This window comes from Enoplosus armatus, chromosome 12 (genome assembly GCF_043641665.1).
Source record: "Enoplosus armatus isolate fEnoArm2 chromosome 12, fEnoArm2.hap1, whole genome shotgun sequence".
NCBI lineage: Eukaryota > Metazoa > Chordata > Actinopteri > Centrarchiformes > Enoplosidae > Enoplosus > Enoplosus armatus.
In genome coordinates this window covers 21,156,169-21,172,448 of record NC_092191.1, presented here as the reverse complement: position 1 = coordinate 21,172,448, position 16,280 = coordinate 21,156,169, and the positions used below count along the sequence as shown (strand labels likewise).

At 48.1% G+C, this 16,280-nt stretch overlaps 2 protein-coding genes across 4 annotated transcripts in view; both read right to left on the bottom strand.

Annotated features, from left to right (window-relative positions):
- bcl11aa (BCL11 transcription factor A a) overlaps positions 1 to 6,871 on the bottom strand; it is a 53,056-nt gene extending 46,185 nt beyond the window's left edge. The window contains exon 1 of the mRNA XM_070916550.1: positions 6,793 to 6,871. Coding sequence (XP_070772651.1) covers positions 6,793 to 6,871 — 79 coding nt within the window. The remainder of the gene's footprint in view (positions 1 to 6,792) is intronic.
- A 3,452-nt stretch (positions 6,872 to 10,323) lies between these two features.
- Positions 10,324 to 16,280, bottom strand: part of rims1a (regulating synaptic membrane exocytosis 1a) — a 77,382-nt gene continuing 71,425 nt past the window's right edge. For all 3 annotated transcript variants that reach the window (XM_070915641.1, XM_070915642.1, XM_070915643.1), the window contains 8 exons: positions 15,211 to 15,371; positions 14,888 to 15,102; positions 13,908 to 13,940; positions 12,613 to 12,778; positions 12,347 to 12,459; positions 11,983 to 12,084; positions 11,657 to 11,796; positions 10,324 to 10,542 (listed from right to left, as the gene is read on the bottom strand). In XM_070915641.1, coding sequence (XP_070771742.1) covers positions 10,324 to 10,542; positions 11,657 to 11,796; positions 11,983 to 12,084; positions 12,347 to 12,459; positions 12,613 to 12,778; positions 13,908 to 13,940; positions 14,888 to 15,102; positions 15,211 to 15,371 — 1,149 coding nt within the window. The remainder of the gene's footprint in view (positions 10,543 to 11,656; positions 11,797 to 11,982; positions 12,085 to 12,346; positions 12,460 to 12,612; positions 12,779 to 13,907; positions 13,941 to 14,887; positions 15,103 to 15,210; positions 15,372 to 16,280) is intronic.

Here is a 16,280-nt window from a genome sequence, read left to right as displayed (position 1 = left end):
GTGTTGCCCGCACGAGCCGGTGAAAAGCAAGCTGGGAGGACTCGACAGGGATCCATTTTAAATAGGATGCGAGGTTGCAGAGGGGGGGTGCATGTTTCAAACTGACTTACTGCAACATTTCCGGGCACGGGGGTTTGGAGGATCGATGTCAAGGCATTAAACGTGGATCCCAAAAAAAAGAAAAAAGGCGCTGAACGTTGCGCGGAGGCTTGTTTCAGATTCTTATATTGTGTGCGCCTCATTTGGGGCACTTTTGAGATGGAGGTGGTGGTGGCGGGGGGAAGGGGGGGGGGGGGGGGTCACTGCAATAAGATTCCGTTCGTGCTGATTTGCAGATTCACACTTTTTCATCAGATGGACGCGTTAACTTTGCTTTTACCCTCAATTTCACAAAGCTGCTGCAATCTAAACGCCGTCGACTCTTAAGAATAAATAAATAAATAAATAAATAAAATAAAAAAAACCCTTCGCATGTACCCTGACGCGCGTGAAAGATGAAGCCATGAGCCACCGAGTGTATCAGGAGAAGAGCTGCAGCTCCCTCCTTGACGCGTCCTTTTAAAGAGCGTAATTGGGGATAAATGGGAGATTTTTTAGCACTCTCTCTCTGTCTCTCTCTCTCTCTGTCTCTCTCTCTCTCTCTCTCTCTCTCCCTCCCGGGCACCGGGTGTTCCTGGGTGGCCTGTTGCTGTCCGGATGGCGACAGGAGGCCACCGCGCCCACTAAACCTGATCCAGTAACAGTAGAAGCCTTCACAGGCTGGTGGCGGAGCTGAGTTACAGACACAGACTTTGTCTTATCATCGGCGTTCATCGTCAGCTTTTGTGACCTGTCTGCTATCGGCAGGATGTAAAACTGACTTCATTACCGACCTCGGGCCGGTGTGTGCATCCTTTGGCGACAGCCCCACCACCCCCCCCCCCTCCCCCAAACCTTTACGTCAAAGCAGCCTTTTACGCACAAAGTGGTGCAACAACGTCTTTCTAAACGTGCTGTGTTGACACGTGACAGAATACGAGCCCCCGCAGCTCCGATCTCCTGATTTCAAGTAGCCCATGCCGTCCCTTAGTAGGTGCCCACACTTAAAAAGGGGGGCCCTCGTTTTACGCCCCGCACACATCCGAGAGCACTGACCTTGACCTCTCCCTGCACCCGGCTCCATCTGTTGGAACAAAGAGTGTTTTCCTTTTCTCTTCCTCCCATCTCCTCCTCCTCCTCCTCCTCTGACTTTATATGTACCCCCCAACACACAACACACACACACACACACACACACACACACTCCAAGTCAAGGCGGGACATTGATCAAAGCCCGTAGAGCTGCTCGAACCCGGGGAGCGCGCCGGGGGTGGCGGCGCGTCGCCGGTGCCGTCACACATCATCACAAGGCTGCATGCTTAATGCTGCGGAGGGACAGCGGCACTCTGCATGCACGGAAGATGCGGGGGGCCCGGGTGCATGCGTGCACGGCGATACCTCACCCGGTCCCGCACTTTTACCTCTCATGAGAGATCAGGGAGATCAGGAGCAAGGGTCTATCGCCTGGGATTCACTTGGAAACCACAGGCCGCATGCCAGGTGTGTGTGTGTGTGTGTGTGTGTGTGTGTGTGTGTGTGTGTGTGTGTGTGTTGAGATTAAAAAAAAAAAAAAGGGTGATATAGCAGTTTATTCCCGCGCCATATGTAGGCCACGCGCTGCCATCTTTAACTTTAGTTTCTCTATTCAGCACTTCCATCAGCCCCATATATCCTGTATGTGCGCGTGTGGAGTGGATGGACAAGGGGCGTACTTTGATGGTGGTTCATAAACTCGGGGGGGGGGGGGGGGGGGATTTAAGCTTTGTAAAAAAGAGCGGTGAGGCTACACGGCATCAGACCGGCGGTGGTCACATTGCGCGCCTTCCCTGCACGCACGACAGCTCCGGGGAAATTGAGGGACCGGGGGCGCATTTCAATATATGGAAATGACCGGGGAGGGGGGGGGGGGGGGGGGGCTCCTGAGATAAATCAACTCCAATCCCTCCACACAACCCCACACAGTACCCCCTCCCTCTCTTCTTCCATGCTCCTCCACATACCTTCATCCCCCCCCCCCCCCCCCCCCCCCCCCCCCCCCCCCGGCTCTGTCTCTCTCTCTCTCTCGCTGCTTTTGTCGCTTTTGTCACAATTTCAGAAACGGTGCGTAAAGACGCGCAGTGTAAACCGACTCTGCCGGCGTTACACGCAGAGCCGGAATTACAAGGCCACACCAGACACGTTCAGCCCGCGGTGGACGGGGGCCTAACGGTCCAAAAAAATGTTTTTTGTTTTTTTTGTTTTGTTTTGTTTTGTTTTAATTAAAGGATCTGATCTCCGGTCTGCGACCAACGTCAGCGTCAAACACGCAGTGACTGAAACCAGCTCCGCAGTCATTTATAGGAGGACATTTCACTCGTGGATTTACGTATCATTTCGCACCAGGTTATTTTTTTTACAGACATAAAAAAAAATAAAAATAGAACGTTTTGAATTGTTTTAAGTGCTTTCACGCCGCCGAACTTAATATTAGTTTTATGCAATTTAGTAAATCCTCACTTGAGAGCCGAGGAATGTGTGATTAGTCGCCAGGCCCTTTGTACTCCATATTATAGCCTGTCTGCGCCTGTCATTCAACAGGAAATATGGCTAAACTCCTAGTTTACGTTTTGCGATTAAAATCACAAATAATAATAATAATAATAATAATAATAATAATAATAATAAGATACAAAAAAAAGAGACATTTTTTAAAAAGCAATTCTGGCGGATGTCCACCTCCAGTGCTGTGACAAAAATACAGTTTTCTAGGTTTTCGGTTTTCATGTTTATTTCCAGTGAGAGTCAGCTCCAAATCCCTGTTAAATCTAGTCCCTGGCTTTTTGCGGAGGAATTTCAGGCTCTGGTAGTCCCCCTCCCACATCCCCATATATATATCTATATATATATATATAGATATATATATATATATAAACACACATAGCATAGCCCACCCTGTACACCACCACCACCACCACCACCCTCCCGCCCCAAAAGCTTTACAATAAAGGGAGCCGGGTGGATTTCACAACGTGCCATTATCACATCGGGGGATGTGCGCGCACGCCGTTGCGCCGGGCCGGTGGTATTAGATGAAATCAGGCGGGATTACACGGCTATAGACCAAATTATCACACACACACCCTCACCCCCACCCCCCCCCCCCTTCCCCCTCCCCTCTGTATAATGCGCTGCACTGATGTGACGGGAGAGTTTGAAGTCAGTCAGAGACCACTTCAGCCGAACACTACTCGTGTTTGCACTGAATGAGTCTTCGCATTAAGTGACTGTAAAAACTCTCTTTTTTGCCAACTTGGGACCAATTGGAAAACCCTCAAAGGACCCCTGGAGAGGGGGCGGGGCGGGGGGGGGGGGTCCCAGACCCGCAAACACCTGCTGCGGACTACACAGGGTCCGGGTGTCTTTGGAGAGTCTTGCACCGTGCTCACTCCCCTCTCCAAGCGTCCACCACCGCACAATCCACACCCATCCATCCATCCACCCATCCATCCACCCATCCGCCTGCAATGCACAGGACGTGTTTATGGCCGCCGTAGTTAAGTCGTTGTTAATTTTACACTAAGCGGGCTGTTATGAAGATGAATGACGGGAGGGAAACGGCACACCGGGGACAGCCGAGCGTTTTCCTCCTCCGAGGGGGGGAGCCTATAGCTATAGGCATCTATAAAGAGAGTGGTGCAGAGGCCTGGAGGGGCCTTGTCTGTGTTGGTGACGTTGAGATGCTCTTGATCACACCACGGCAGGGCGTCACTGATGGTTTGGGGTTTGACTGATGGGCGGTGTGATGCTGAAATCGACTGATTTTGTCGGCAAATAATCCAGAAACGATGGCGAGTACAAGCGAGTGTCGCCTTTGAAATCCAGACTCCGACTAAAGGGAGAGTGCGTGGAACGGAATTTAGGTCAAAATGCAAGAATGAAACTCTAACAATGTGCACAAACGTACAGGCGGATATGCAAACTTGTGCGGGAGGAGGGGGGGGGGGGGTAAATGAACTGTTCTGACGTGGGATTTACTGTGAAACAGCTGAAAAGGCGTAAAGGTTTTATTTTATTTACCTTTTTATTGCTTAAGGTTGCAGTCCACCACCTGAGCCGGGGGGGGGGGGGGTGCTAATGCACAACAAGAGATAAAGACCCCCGTTAAACATCTGAAGCTCCACGAGTTTCTGGTTCAGCAGACTCTCGTGCAGTAACGTCTCCAAACGCGGACTACAGCTCCCCCCAGTGTCCAAATACAGGAAATGTAAGAGTTCAGGGAAATGTAAAAGGGCGGTGGGGCGGGGGTGGGGGGTAGGGGGGGGGGGTACAGGCTGAAGCCGCCGCTGCAGCCGAGGGCCCGCAGCATCAAACCGGGCTTCAGGGCGGACGTGTGGACGTGGAGGATTAGATTTTTTTGGAATTAAAATTCGATGAGTTGCTCTACAATATATTGGAAATATCCGTTAAAGTCAAACCAAAAGTCAACTTCACCGAGCTGAAGCTGGTCAAACGGTGTGTGCGTGTGTGTGTGTGTGTGTGTGTGTGTGTGTGTGTGTGTTATTTGAGAATAAAAATAAAAAAAACACAACAGACAAAAAAAAAAGAAGAAAGATTGTGATAGGTGTGTGTGTGTGTGTGTGTGTGTGTGTGTGTGTGTGTGTGTGTGTGTCAGGATTACAGCTCAAGGTGAGAACACTTCTCATTTGGTGTCAAAATGAAATTCTAAAATCCTAAAGAGTCGTTATTGTCCGCTTCGTGGCCTCAGCGAGAAATGACGACATTTCTTTATTTGTGTGTTTATTCATTGTTGCTTTCAGTCCGACAAACCTCAAGAACAAGGCTGCAAAAAAAAAAAAAGAAGATGTGATGTCTGATTTCCTAATTATTGCAACATTCCTCACAATATTTCACGTATAACTGTCTGTTCTTCTTCTTATTATTATTATTATTATTATTATTATTATTATTAGGCCTGTTATTATTGTTGTCACTATTATTATTCCCGCAGCACGTCCCTAATAGGGAATGAATATCGCAGTGTACACCGAGAGTCTACGAGGATCATTCATCCGCTCCGCCGCCGGCGGCTCCGAGCGAAGCCGCGTCCAGTGAATCTCTGCAGCGGGGGCCGCAGTCCGAGCGGGCCGGGTGGTGGTGGTAGTGGTGGTGGTGGTGGAGTAACAAATCTAATCTGACACCCTTCTGTTTCAGCCTGCCTGCTCACCAGAAAGAACCGAGCCGCGGCGTCCGTCCCCGCGTCCGCGTCCCACCCCAGAGTTCACCTCTCGCCCTCTGCAGAAAGACGTCTCACCGTGCAACCAGTAAACCGTCACCCCCGAAAGGAGGTCACTGGTAACTTTGGCACCTTTTCCACAATAAAGCCTTCCAGAAGAAAAGAAAAAAAGACAAACAAAAACAACAACAACAACAAAAAAAAAAAAAAAACATGCCAAAACAATAAACTAACAGCAATACTTGTGACAAAACAAAGCCTCTCTTATGGTTTAAAGTCTTGATCCGGATTGCGATAGCAGAGAGGGTTTCTGAGGTGCAGGCGCAAAGGCAACACAACGAGTGTACACAGCTGGAGCCCGACAGGGTGCTTTAACCTCAAAACCAACTGGAAACCAGTCTAACTGGGGGTGTGTGTGTGTGTGTGTGTGTGTGTGTGTGTGTGTGTGTGTGTGTGTTTGTTTGTTTCTGTATTTTGGTAATAAAAGATCACTAATAACTAATTCCTGAGTACCGTAAACCTCCGTATAACACTCACATGATACTGTGTGTGTGTGTGGGGGGGGGGGGGGGGGGGGACTCAAAGCCCTGCTTAGGCACCACACACACACCACATATTGGGATTTCTGCAGCGTGCCTGTGTTATTTGACCATCACTTTGGGAGGTAGGCATCAGTAATATATCGCACTTTTGGAGTATTTTGGAAAAGTTTTCCGAACGACTGGGGCGGGGGCGGGGGGGGCGAGAAGTTTTGATTTTCAGTCCATTTCAGTTCCATCAAATGTGACGGTTTCACGGCCAAAGATGTGGACGGTTTTATTCGCCACACAGGGTGTTTTTTTTGTTTTACCGGACTGTGTTTTTGAGGAATCCTCATCATTTCAGAGCTGGGCAGCACCGACTGCTGGATATCCCGGATTGAATAAAAAGTATATAAAAAGAATATAAAGTCTGAATCGAGACAACATCATGTATCGATTAGATCGTGAACCAGGAATTGTGACACTTGCCTCAGTCACTCAGCCAGTCTCTTGGCTGATCTGGGAGCGGAGCATAAACTCCCTTTTGAGGGAGAATTAGAAATAAAGATGATCTTTCTTTTTTTTTTATTTGTTTTTTTCTTTTTCATATTGTTAAAAAAAAGGATCACTTATGAAGATGACCGACACCGGTAAAATTCGTTTCCCGTGATTTCCAGCTCATTTCACGACTTCAGCCTCGGTTGCGCGCAACGGCTAAGCTTTTATTTTGAAGCGTTAATAGCTTTTAGTTTTACGACCACGGATGCACTTTTACAAAAGCAACACACACACACAGTGTTGCACATGCAACATACAGTACACACACACACACACACACTGCTGTACTGGAGGAGAGGGCTGCTAATTGCATAATTCAATGTTCGCTTTTTAGGCTTTATCGCCTTATTGCCATCATTTCTATATTCATGTTTTGTTTTTTTGTCTCTTCAAATGGTGTGTCAAGCACCACAACGTACTCACCTGTCACGCCCGTCAAGGAGGCTGAAACTGAGAAGAGGAGGGTGGGGTGGGGGGTGAGAGTGCTGTTGAACGCTTCCATTGGCTCTGCAGACTAATTCAGTTCACCCAGCTCACCGCGAGGTGGCACCAAAGAGCTTAAAGTTCAGGGTACCAGAGAGCTGCTGTCACTGAGGGGCATCACATCACATTTGACGTGAGCTTGTGTGGTGGCCGATGTGTGAAGCACTTTTCCCGCTAAGGTAGAAAAGCACCGTGCAGGTCCGTACTCTACAGCTCCACTGTGCACTTAGAAATAATAAAAAAAATAACACTTTTTCCAATTTGCTTTGCCCGCAGTCCATCTCGTTTCTCCCTGCGTCAGGTTCTGTTCAGCGGTTAATGAGTTGGGAGTCCCAGATGAGATGTGAAATATCGATTAACTCTTAATAACTTGACCATTCATGAGCCCGAGGAGTCCTGCTATTCTCTGGCGAGGTGTGTGTATGTTGCACTCAGTCGTTCGAGGTCATGTGTCATTTTATCTGTTCTATGACAGAAATAAAAGTCATTTGGTCTTACCCCCCCCCCCCCCCCTTCCCCCTCTGTAATGGCTATGGGTGGATGGGAGGGCGGTTCATTAATAGTGAAAAATATAGATTTGTATAGAAAATGGCAAATTTGAACGTGTTCTTTGTCAAGAACTGGTTTCTTGGCCTGAGAAGTTTATCAGAATGTATTTTGAAAAACAGACAGTCATCCCTGGTGACACCACAGGGTGGCAGTAGGAGCCTGGGACGAGAGAGCCACTCCAAACTGAAGCTGAAACTGAGCTAAATTAAAACAGAAACGTTTGGCCCCAGGGCCCCCCCACCCTTGCAGGTTCAATGGACATGGACCCAGCGAACATGCATGGAGCTATGTTTTCACAGGTTTGATTGGCGGGAAAACAAACCTCTCTTCCACAGCAGCTCCTCTCTTTCCTTCAGTCGCGAAGAAGCTGGAATATGTGCGTGTAAAGTGCATTCACATGGTGAAAGGTTTGCCTCTTATCGCTCCGGCGTCCTCCGTTTGTTCGCACCAGTGAAAAAACAAACCGTCACAATCACGTTCGCCGCGTTAAACGAGGCCCCCGAAGTCGCCCGCTTCACAATAACTGGAGACCACTCCGTTCGAAGAAAAGCCATGATCTTCTTCCACACAGTCTTTTATTTGTAAATAATAAAAATGAACTCTTGAATATAAAACATACACATCAGTAGAGCCACATCTGTTATACAAACAAGAACTGTTGCAGTGAATACTTAAGTCTTTCGTCTAAAATCGTGGTTTGGGAGTGGGGAGCCATGGGCTGTAAACAATCAGTATTCCTGGAGTAATACTGACAAAGGAAAGGGCAGTCGGCCACACCGCCAGGGGTTTCAACAGAAACATCCGCAAAATATGTCTGCAAAATCAGATCCCTCATTGGCTTTAGAAGTCCAGTCCAAACCAACAGTAATAAACAGGGGACAGGGATTTAAGGAGAAGAAAGTAAACTTTGTTCCAATTGGTTCTGCTTGTTTTTCTGCAACCGGGACAAAAATAAAGGCCTATTAGCGCCCCCTTGTGGCTCAGTGCCGCTCAGCGGCTCGAGCACATCCACAGGACGCAAATTCCCTTCAACGAGACCAGGAATGTTTGTGTGTCAGCAATGTTTTGTTTGTTCATAACTTAAGTTCAAGCCGCTCATCCTGGTTTGTATGTACAAGGTGTGTGCGCGTGTGTGTGTGTGTGTGTGTGTGTGTGTGTTGGTGACGGGTGTACAGTCAGATACACTCTTTTTTATATTCATATATCTATATCTTTATAATTTCTGTCAAACTCATAATGATACTTCATATACATTTAGCTGTTATACACACATTCTCTATCTCTGTCTCCAGCCCCGACTGTGTTAAACTACTGTTTAGACACCTACACCCTCAGATACGCCAGGGGCTCGAGTATGCTCAGTACTACAGAACAGCACTGTTGCTCAAAGGGTTCAAGGAAAAAACTGAAACAAAGAGAATTTTTCTTTTTTTCCGGAGACTTCCTAATATGTATATTTAGACCCAGAGTGGTAGGCGTGGCCTGGGCGGAGTTGATTCCCCCCCCCCCCCCCATTGGTCCGCTCCTGTTAGGGGGCGGGGATGGCTTGGCTTTTCTCGGTTTGTATTCATATTCAGTACGAGCAAACTGTACAAGAACATGCAACATACAAGCTGGCCTAAAAGTATGTGGAACTAACACACATAGTCTAGTCTTTTTTTCTGTTTTTGTTTTTTTGAGAATTGTTCCGTTAATTTTGTCTCGTCGTCTATTTTACAAAAAAGTAGAGAACAAAACAAAAAAAACGAAACGAACAGAACGAAAGAAACGTGCATGCAGCTTGGGGCCGGGGGCGGGGCGTCCCCGAGTCATGCTGCTCCCTCCTGCAGGGGGAGTTTGAGGGGTCAGGAAGGGGAAGAGGCCGGGGTGGGGGTGGGGGGGGGGGGGGGGGGTTAGGGTGGGAGGGTCGGGGTAAAGGGTGGGAGGGTGAATGTGACCTGACCTTTTATCGCTGGCCTTTGGCGCACCATCGCTCGAAAACCAAACATGCGCGCGCACAGAGGGAGTCTGCACCTTATGGTACCATTCTGAACTCAAAACAAAGACAGAAAAAATGATTCCAAATGAAGAAAAAAAAAAAAGAAAAGGAAAAAAAGCAAATAGTCAATTTGGCCTCGACCTTTCTTTCCTCTTCGTTTTGGGCAAAAGAGCAAAACGTTTTGTTTGCCTCCATCCCAAATAAAGGAGTCACGCGCTTCTTGTGCTTGCTTTCATACACCACGACAAGGCTAAGAATGGGCACGTGCGTGTGCAGGCTCCCTTCACCTAAAGAGGTTACCAAACCGCTGCCAAACCGCTGCCCCTCGTGCTCATTCGCCACGACACCGTTACCACGGGAACACCGGCAGAGACAACAGCTAACCCCTTACGTGACGGCACAGCTGCACGAAGTTGCCTCAGTTTGCGGCCCACTGACTCCCACACATTGCTCACACCACTCGTCCCTGCGGCCTTGCAGTAAGCTCTACTATGATTGGCTGGAGGGCTACTAGGTGGAGGGCTCCACTTTGATCGGGTGCTCTGATAGGGGCTGCACTAGAAAGTAAAGGGAAAAGTAAGAACGAGGGAAGTGAAGAATGCTGGACAAGAAACCTCCGCTGCTGCAGCTCAGAGGAGAAAACAAAGAAAGCAAAGCTTCGAAAACAAAAAGGCATACGGAGGAGGAAGAGGGAAGGTACGAGACGTGATTGTCAGACTCCAGCTAAGCTTTGATTGGCTAGTTCTGTCTCTCCCTCTCTCTCTTTCTCTCTCTCATTCCCTGTCGCTCCGTCTGGCTTTTCATTGGTTGACCGAGGGCTTCTCGTTGTCGTCCCCGGGGCGTGTACTCGCCCTCTGCTCAGTTCTGGTCCAGTAGCTGTGGTCCATTATTTTGTCATTTAAGGGATATTGGGGGGGGGTGGGTTTGCGGTTGCCATTCGGTCACTAGGACCGAACGCCCGGTGGCGGTCCTGAGCTGTCCAGTGACGTCTGAGACGCCAGCCGCGTGAGCGGAGCTAATGTAGGGTCCACCAATGAGGACGGCGGAAACAGTTTGTACCAGCCAATCACCGTGCTTGAGAGGTCCAGCTCCTCCAATAGGATCTGTGCTACACCCATGAAACATTTGTGGTCCAATCGTCCATAGTCGCCCCATACTATCACCTAGAGGAGGGAATGGTAGAGATGAGTTAAACTAGTGAACAGGAGAAAGAAAAACACATAATCACTGTTTAACGCATAAAGGCAGCCATGACGGCCCCGAACTCCGTTCTCTTACTAATTACCAAAAATCATTACGCATATATTTACGCATTCTAATTTCCCGTCAAGAACTTCCTGGAACTATCCGAAGTCTACGTGAATCACGTGACCATCAAACATTTTGATCTTCCTTGATCTCTCTACATGGCTCTGCTGTAGAAAAACTCTGTTTACTGCTAAATACAGAGGTATTCACCCGGTCATAGACTTAATCAGCATTGTGTGAAGTCGTTTGGCAGCGGCTTGAATGTAACAGACTTTCATTTATATGTAAAAGTCCCGCACTCAACGCTCAATTAATGCTTTTAGAATGCGTTTGGACCAGGCAGATGGACATTCTCAAAGTCAACAATGCAGTGCCTTTCGGGACAACTCGGTCAAGTTTCATATCTGTCAAGAAATAGTCCCAGTCTTCGGGGACAAGTCCAAGTCAAGGAACACGTCAATCGAGAAGAGTCAAATGTCAAGTAATTCAAGGCATGTCGAGACAAGTTTTAAGTCATTAAAACAAGTCCAAGTCGAGTCTCAAGCGCTTGAGTGTAGATCCCAACAAGTCGTAAGTCTTTCAGGTCTCTGAATGCTGGCAATTACAATGGCACGCCAGTTTCCCTTTTACATAGCTGAGATGAAGTTATTTTAATGCATAGGGTTAATAATGAACTGTGCAAGATGCGTGTCCTTAAAGGCTTGCTTGTCTTCTTTTTCATTGCTGAAGTCCCAAGTCGAGTCCTTAGGGAGTGAAGTCCCAAGTGTGGGCCAACAGCAGTAAAGTCTGTCCAAGTCTAAAGTCACAAGTCTACCACTCCGGCATGAAGACAATTAGACGAAACTGTGGTCATTTTTCCGTTAAACCGTGACCTAAAAGCTACGTCTATTGCATGACATTAATCAAAGTACATTTTCATTTGAATCTGTTCGCGGACATTCTCATTACAAAGGGAGCAATGGTTGGTTGGTTTAGGTGCGACTTGGTGCGCAACCAAAGACACACCCACGCTCACACACAGGAGATTACCTGAAGCACCTTGCCCTGGGGACTCTCATCAAAGAGCAGGTGCTGCTGGTAGAGCGGCTCCAGGGTCTTTCGTGCAATCTTGGTTTTCTTTTTGGCTTTACAAGTTCCATTATCCAGCAGGTACACCTTGACATAGGGGGCTGGGGATGGAGGGGCGCAGGGAGGGGGGGGGGGCAGACGAAATGATGGAGGTGGGGTGGAGATAAAGCAGAGAGAGAGTGGGGAGGGGGAAACTTTGTTCAGTTGCGCGTGTTTGACTTTGATATTCAGGAATCAGGCAGAAGTGCTGTGTTAAAGGCTTGAGTGTGTGTGTGTGTGTGTGTTACCTGGGAGGGATTTGGAGCCTGATTTGGGGGTAAGGCCTCGTGCCCTGATCACCTCCACCTCCAGCTGGCCTTTCTTATCCATCAAACCGATCTGGACATCACCTGTATGTACCGGAGACACATGCCAACACGCACAAGTCATTGTAAACGTATCGGAAACCACTTAAAACCTTTTGATCCGGATCTCAGTGTTTTGAGTTTGCACATTTGAGCTCTTCTCCAAGTTCCCGAGGCAGCGCTTACATACACATTAACATTTACATTTAATGAGAGAAATACAACCTAAATATTTGCAGTTGCATTACAAATGTAGAAGTGTGGGGGGGATGGAATGTGCAGCGGATTTGAGGGGGCCATCACTCACCCATGGCAGGCGTGGCCAGTGTTTGCCGGCCAACCAGCTGACCGGGGCCTAAACCATCCAGGAAGTCACTGAACTGACTGTCGGCACCCAACCGCATACCTGAGAAGATCAGACTGACACACACACACACACACACAAACAATGATTCAACGGTTCCCGCGTCACCACTCAAACCAACAAACACTGTTGCCACCCAATAACAGACGACTTTCCTAATGAAAGTCTGCTCCGTTCACATGTAGCTCTCTACGTCAGCGCGCACGTACTTCCCCTCAGAGCTGTAGCTGTTCATGCTGCCATCGGTCGACTCTCTGCTGGCCTGCCGGTTCATGGTGGACCCTCCCCGCGGGAACTCCACAGCCATGCCCGTCTCCACGCTCCTCTGGATGCTGCTGCTGCCGGCCTTGCTCCCCTTCTTGCCCGCTGACGCCTCTGTGGCGAACACAGGAAAGACGCGCTGGAAATGTTGCACACTTTAACCGAGTGCTGTAATCAGCTATCTGGCATCAGGCAGGGATACAACACTAGGTTACAGGTTCTTAGAGGTTGCGTTGACTCCTTTTTCCTGTCATACTTTTTTGCGCCAATTCCGGCCATCCCATGCAAATTAACATCCCGCGGTGACCTCACCGACACCTCGAAAAACATAATTTCTGAGCATGACGGCAACCTTCAGGATGCCAGAGAAAGGCTTCATGTGGAAAATCCCATATCATTTTTGTAAAAGTGATAAGGTCACTGCAGGAAGATAAACGTGGCTCAGTCAGTCCACCCCAATCTTAAAATGTTAGGCAGGGATTTAAAGGTATAAAACTCGGAGGTGTTGAAGGAATCATACAGTGTGCATCCAGACTTAAAGCAGGAGTTCAGCTCTTTTTAAAAGCCTGCTGTCGCCATGAACAACGTGACGCTCCTTTCAGTCCACCCGAAAAGAATACCAGCGTTTTGGGTCACACCAGGAAAAACATGGGAGTCGGATCGGGTTTCTTTTTGCTGGTGAAATGAAAGGAGTGGAAATGAAAAGGCATGCTGCGTTTCAACAACCAAATTCCTTTTGACTCGGGCCTCTTGCAGAACTGAGCCAGGCTTTTAAAACGCGACGTGAGGAGGGTGGAGTAAGGAAGCGTGCCGGAGACAGAGTTCAGGAAGGGAGCTGGAGCCGGTGCCGACAGGGCTACTCTGCAACTCTCGCCTCGCTATATCGTTCTCGTCTCTGTGGCCGCCTGTCGGCCTCAGTTCGGTCTGTTTTTAAAGTGATGCTTTATTAATGAGCTCGTTGTTTAACATGCCTCGATGCTACCAGAACAACATCAGAGAGGTTACATCTAACAGCTGCTACATGAATGTATTGGAATATTTTGCTATATGCTATATGATGTAATATAATATAATATAATACCATGCTTGGTTCGTCATGCACCAGCGACGCACCTTTGTGGCACCTATGAGCATCACCTGAAGTCAAGTGTCACAGTTGACCTTTCTCCCTGTCTTACAGTGTCTGACTGCCTTCCTTTCAAACTGTCTGTCTGTCTGTCTGTCTGTCTAACTATTGCTTTACCTTTCTGTCTGTCCGCCGCCTTACCCGCCGCCTCTGAAATAACACACACAAACAAAGCAACAAAGCCGATAAACAACAACATCAGAAACAAGAGCAACACGAGACACAACTGGTAACAAGGTCTAAATGTGCTACAGTGTTGGTGGCCTGGAGGGTGCATGAGTGTGTGTGTGTGTGTGTGTGTGTGTGTGTGCGCTTTTGTCCTAGCAGACCAGACTGTTTTTGTATAGATAAAGATGCAAGAGATTCATATAGGTACAGATGAACTGTATTGACAGGACCTGTATATGGGAAGGGAGGGGCTTTCTGCCATCTGTCATTAAAATACACATTATATGTAGTACGTTTTGTTGTAAAAAAGAACAATTATGCATTTGTATTAATATTGCCGCGTCAACTCATGCTGGTGTTTTAATATCAAACCCCGCTGCTGTTTCTCTTTAAAGCCACTGAGTGCAGAACAAGACACTGCAGCCGACCACGGGATCGTCTCACTTGTCTATAAAGACAGCAGAGTGATTTGCAAGATGCCGCAATCGCATCCAACATCCGACGCACAGCGGCTTTAAGGGAACAAATTAGAAAATCGCCTCTTTCAAGCTAAAGGCGGCTGCCTCAGCTTTACTGGTGAACATCTTATATTAGCCTTTTTTTTATTTTGTCCATCATCTGCCAAAGGCAAAGAGTGATTTACCACACAGCATAAAACAGACTAGGTGCCATCCGAGGCTGCCAATCGTCTTGGCGATGGCGTTATTTATTTACAGTAATTACGCTAATGTCTTGAAATGATTGTGGTGGTGGTGACTCTTTGACGCAGAGGCCTTCGACGAGGGTCTGCGGCTGGTGGGGCCCACGTAGTTTGGGCTAGGTAGGCTAAGTGGGCCTGCCGTCGTTGTATGATATCTCGTTTTATTTCCGTGTGTTTCTTGTCTGTGTGATAATGTGTGGCGGACTGCTCGGTCAGACTGCTCGCCGACCTGTCTGGCTGAGCTGCGAGGTACTCCGGCTGCGTCTGGACGGCAGGATGGCGACCACGCGTTGGCTGAGGCTCGAGCGCCGCTTCTTGATCCCGCTCCCCAGGCTCCCGAGCGCCGTGTCTGATTGGCTGCCGTCGGTGTGCTCCATGCCGTAGATCTCGCCGCTCACGCTGGTGCTCTTCATCATGTGGCGGCCCGTCGCTCGCATGGCCCTGCTGAAAATATCGGATTTCACAAAGCTGAGCCAAGTGCTATTTCGTATGACTCGAAAAACCCCTCCGCTGAAAGGCAAACACGGGCAGTGATGCAGCGTGCGGTCGTACCTGAAGCGTCCCCGGGGTCTCTCTGACTGGATGGACATGTAGCTGGTGCTACTGATGCGAGAGGCACTGCTGGTTCGAGAGATGGCTGACACGTCGCTGACATCACTGTCTGAGGACTTATGGGAAACGTTCTCGCTGCTCCTCCTCTGGTCCTTGTAGAGCTGCAGGAAACACAACATGTTGCCAGTGGATACTAACAATCAGGAGAGGTCACACCGGTGAATCGACCAACATTTCAACATCGGATCAAAGACCTGTGTGTAACGTGAGAAGGGTCGGTCATTGTAAAGAACCCCTTTTGGCATCTTTCGGCCTTCCTTGTTTTGTTTATGGAGCACAACTTTGCTGTTTTGGGTCAGTCCTGCTGCTACTCATCCGCGTTGTTTCAGCTGTTTTCAGCAAAAAAAAAGGGGAGTGAATATTGGACTTACATGTATATGTGCATGTGAATGCTAAAGTTGCTCTGCTTCTGCTGGATGTGCAGCTGCTTGCCAACACGTTAGCCATGCCAACTATATGTGAAAACGTGCGCCCGATGTAGAGTTTGTTGTGGAGTTTCCTGTGTGGGTGTTCCAGGGCCTTTTATAGTTGTCATAATATTTCTGACGGCGATACTAATTTGACTCATTCTGGTGGTACGATTAGAATAATATGTGAAAACGATGTTTGTTTATCTGGTCCGGTCCAGTCAGTGCCATTCGCTTCTATGGTGGACATTAAGTCGTTTACATGCATGAGTATTACACATAGATTGTAAAATGAATGAATGCACTAGTCATTGGAATGTCTTAGTTCAAAGGCCATCCACAGGAATCCTATAACCTTAGGTGAATGTAATGAGCACATTATCAGTATTGTCGATATTAGTTTAAAGGAGAGTTCCCCCGATGCTGTCTAGGACACTTTTACCACCTTTTAAAAGGACATATTTGAACGTTTCAAAAGCTTACATGAGACAAACCCTACCTGTTACGCAGATGTTAACCATTTAGATATTGTGACAGAATATGAAAGCCATTGCAAACCTCAAAACGATCAACCTGCCTTGCTGCCACGTTTGGATGTTTTGG